The 4262-nt window shown below is 40.0% G+C and overlaps 1 protein-coding gene across 2 annotated transcripts in view; it reads left to right on the forward strand.

Moving 5' to 3' along the window:
- The window catches only part of LOC111865385 (trifunctional enzyme subunit alpha, mitochondrial), a gene marked incomplete at its 3' end in the record, with an annotated part of 19183 nt that extends 16234 nt beyond the window's left edge, over positions 1-2949 (forward strand). For both annotated transcript variants that reach the window (XM_033751803.1, XM_033751802.1), the window contains 2 exon segments: positions 534-729; positions 2754-2949. In XM_033751803.1, the coding sequence (XP_033607694.1) occupies positions 534-729; positions 2754-2949 (392 nt within the window).
- Positions 2950-4262: the final 1313 nt, after the last annotated feature.

Below are 4262 nucleotides of genomic sequence, written 5' to 3' on the forward strand. Positions count from 1 at the left end.
CTTACTTCTGTTCCTTAAAGGAAAGTAAAGCAGGAGCCAGGATATGGCTAAAGGCTTGATGACCAAGGGGGCTGAATTTGAGTCCTGGTAGGGTCGAGAATTTTCTCTTCTGCATGTTGTCCAGACTGGCCCTGGGGTCCACCCAACCTCATATCCAATGGGTAGAAGGGACTCTTAGCCTGGGGTTAAAGCGGCCGGGGCGTGAAGCTCATCACTCACCTCCAGTTAGTGCTGATGTTAAGAAAATATGGCTCTATACATCCACTCCCCCATATGCCTTCATAGTGTAGTTCTTAATTGGTTAAGCACAGGGACAACACCTGAAGGAAAGGAAAGTAGACCTGTGACCATTTGCTCACAAGTTCGCCATGTTAGTCAATCAGTTAAATGAAATTTATGTTGATTGTTGCTTAAATATATCATTCACAGCACAGGATTTGTAAGCCTGGAAATCTATGCAGCTGGAAAGTAGGCCATATAATTTTCTTCTAGAGCTCTGTTGCTTTGTCTCTGATGTATCTTCATTTTTCTAGGAAGGTGTAGACCCCAAAGAGCTCGACAGGCTGACAAAGTCATTTGGCTTTCCTGTTGGTGCAGCCACTCTGGCAGATGAAGTTGGCATTGATGTTGCAGCTCATATTGCTCAAGACTTAAGCAAAGTGTTTGGTCCCAGGTTTGGGGGGGGCAATATAAATCTCCTGAAAGATATGGTCGAGGCAGGATTTCTTGGTAAGCATAAGTTGTTAAAATTATGAGCAGAAATGGGAGCTGTGAATGGCCATGTATTTTACCAAGTGGTGTATTTTCTTTTTTCATCAAATGGAATTTCAGTGGGATTTGGGATTTTGATTTAAATTTATTCTATAATGACTAATATTCATGTAGAAATTGTGGTTCATTCATTGTATGACTTCTGTTTATGTGTACTTGTGAAACATGCAGGGAGGACTTGCAGTTGTAATGCACTTGAAATCTCACATCTCAGGATGAGAACATTTGAAGAAAATTTTTGATTTCTAATGACAGACACTTCAAACTAAGGCATCAACCTAAAGTTTTCTTACCAATATGCTTGATCTAGTTTGTGTTCTTGGAGAGTTTCACAGTGAGCAATGTGAGTTCACTCTGTTTCTTGTTTTGTGGCATATATATTCTTTAGATTGAAGATGCCAGTTCAGTTCAGTTCAGTTCAGATGTTTGGCCAAGCTTTCTTGTACAATTTGAAGTTTAATGGCTGCTACAGGAGTGGTTGTTGATATGTCAGAAATATATTTTGACATGATTACATATCCCATTGTGAGGCAGTGGCTGGATAAACACATTTCTGCAGAAACTGATACACATGCAACAGTGGAGGAGTTGTTGGAAGCAGTGTTTTTCATGTAGTTGGTGCCAAGACTATATAGCGAGAGCCAGCGAGCTATGGCTTGGAAGTCGACATTTGGAGCAATTTGTTAGGTATGAGACAGTCACCAGCCTTTAAGGATGTGAACACGGAAGCTGAGGAATCTACATTGTTGAGAGCCATAACCTAACAATGTCTAATGAAGGCAAACTTAGAAGATTTAGTATGTGTTGCAGTGATTTGAAGAGTGTGTGAATTAATGAGTGTTATAATCAGTTGTAGTTATGAGTTATAAGAGTCCAGTAAATCCAGTTACCAATCCAAACATCCATGTCTAGTCACTAAAATAACATTTTTGGCTGCTTATTACCTTGCAGGTTGAGGCCTTATTACTGAACGTTTCTTCACCACAATCCCTTGGTGTACGGGAATTCCCGGAAGTACTACTGAGACAGTAATCTCCTGACTTCAGAGCTGTTCTAATTATATGATTGTTATTAAATTTATAATAATCCATCCCTTGAAGTTAAAATTGTCTTTTATGTAATATGTTCACAGCTTCATTGAATTGCTGTGATCTACAGATAAATTATTGGAGTCAGGTATATATTTATTCTGTTTCTCCATTATAGAGTGTAAAGTTAAGTGCAAGAGAGATGGAGAATGATAACAGGTAATCTTGTGTCGCTGCTTCAGCATTGGAAAATAGATTTTATATTGAGCTATTTCTATAAGCATGTGAATATTAGGAACCGGGATAGCATAGTTGGTATGGCGACTGGCTATGTGTTGGACGACCAAGGGGTCAGAGTTCAAGTTGCGATAGGGTCAAGAATTTTTTCTTCTCCATGTTGTCCAGACTGGCTCTGAGGTCAGCCCAACATCCTATCCAGTGGGTACCAGGGGCTCTTCCCTGGGGTTAAAGCGTGAAGCTGACCACTCGCCTCCAACTAGTACCGATGTCAGGAAAATGTGGATCTATACATCCATTCCCCCATACACCTTCATAGCATAGTGCTTAATTCATTAAGCACAGGGTCAGCTTTACTTATGTGAATATTAAGTAGGAAACTTCACTTGCTGACAGATGTTCTGAAGGGACTGAAGCAGTAGTTAATTCTGTTATATAATTGAAATATATTTTTGCATATAGTTGTATTTTATTCATTGTGTGTTGCTTATAATCACCCATTTTAAAACTTTACTGTAATTATATTTCAGCAAAATACTAGGGGTTTTCAGAAGGTGAAGATAACTGAATCTTAAGACACTTAGAGAAAGGACTTGGTTAATCTATATAAAAAACAAAATTGAATGCTCAGAGGCCATTAAACAAAGTTGTACAAAGGGCTGGTTTTAATAGCAGTCTTCTCACGTGTGCAAGAGAATGCCAATTTATGTTTTACAGGACGCAAGTCATCCAAAGGTTGCTTTTTGTATGAAAGTGCCAGCAAGAACCGTGATGTGAACCCTGGAACATTGGATATCTTATCAAAATACAAGTTGGAACCCAAAGGTTCAAAATCTGTGGAAGACTTGCAGCTCCGTATGGTGTCACGTTTTGTCAATGAAGCAATCTTATGCCTCCAGGAGGGTATTTTAGATAATCCAGTGAGTACTTCAGTAATCATTTACCAGGCAGAAATGTCAGTCTCTTCCAATATACACAATATATTTTTATGTAAAACAGCCGAAGTCTTACGCCTCAGTGCTAGNTGCACTCTCTTGCCATTTTATGAAATTTATTTCATTAAGAATGGCATTCTGGAATTTCTTCCTAATGCAAGGCAAAAGATCAGACCAACTGAAAGTGTTGCAGTATGATATGGGTCAGTTGTACCACTTCTCTCTTGAAGGGAGGAACTTTATGGCATTAAAGTAAATTAATAGATCCATAAAGTCTTAGAATTTGCATCTAAGTTAAACTTTAACCTTTAAGTGCCGAAGTGCCCAGTTTGTGCCAGTGGTGAGTAAGGTCGTCGTGGCCAAAGTACCCAGTTTTGGCCACTCGGGCATTTAAACTCCGCTAGGGGAAGCGCGCGCACACGCCGCTAGTAGAAGCGCATGCACAGTCCTAAATATTTATTTTTAAATGTAGTAATTACCAGACCGACTTGAGTAAAATCCTAATAAAGTAATTAAAATGATACCTAAATGAACAACAACAAAAAGAGTATACGTATGAGTTACGCCGATTCTCATCCACGAGTCAGTAATTTTATTGCAGATTCTGCAGATAAATATGTACAAATATATAGTAAAATTCGATGTACATACCTTTTTGTTGTTATCTGCTTGATGTATATATAGGCTCCACCCCCTGCATCATCTAACTAAACCTCGGCTTTGTATGATATTCTTTGAAGCACCCGAGAATGCACAGGCCCACGTCACATTTCTCGCACTTTGTCTGTATTCTTCTCCTTTTCCCACGTGCAGAACAGACGCGGCAGTTCAGTCTCTTGTCTGAATGGTTTGGCCAGTGTTGTCGACTGGCCTCCTCTAGGCGATATATTGTAGATGAAAGAGCAGGAGGTCGACCTAAGGGCCCCTGGGGGCGAGGGCGACACGTTGCGGCATGCTCCAGCATGTTGCGCACAAGGGTTAGACGAAAGTCTCTATGTGATATTTTCGCACCACAGGATGACAGCACAATGAAACTGTTCAGAATCGTCAGATCTAGTAAATGGAAGAATAGTTTCTTCGTCCATTTCCAAGTCCGACGGCTGATGGAATAACTGTTTGTCATCCTGTCCGCTTTGTCAACATATCCCATGTGCATGTTGTAATCCGCAACAATTGCAGGCTTTATCGCATTTCTGTGTTCATCACAGAAATTGCCTTCTGCTGGAGGAGCGTGCATATTAGTCAACATATATACATCTCGTTTGTCTTTCCAAACTAATACTGTCATGTC

Source organism: Cryptotermes secundus, unplaced genomic scaffold, assembly GCF_002891405.2.
Source record: "Cryptotermes secundus unplaced genomic scaffold, Csec_1.0 scaffold283, whole genome shotgun sequence".
Classification (NCBI taxonomy): Eukaryota; Metazoa; Arthropoda; class Insecta; order Blattodea; family Kalotermitidae; genus Cryptotermes; species Cryptotermes secundus.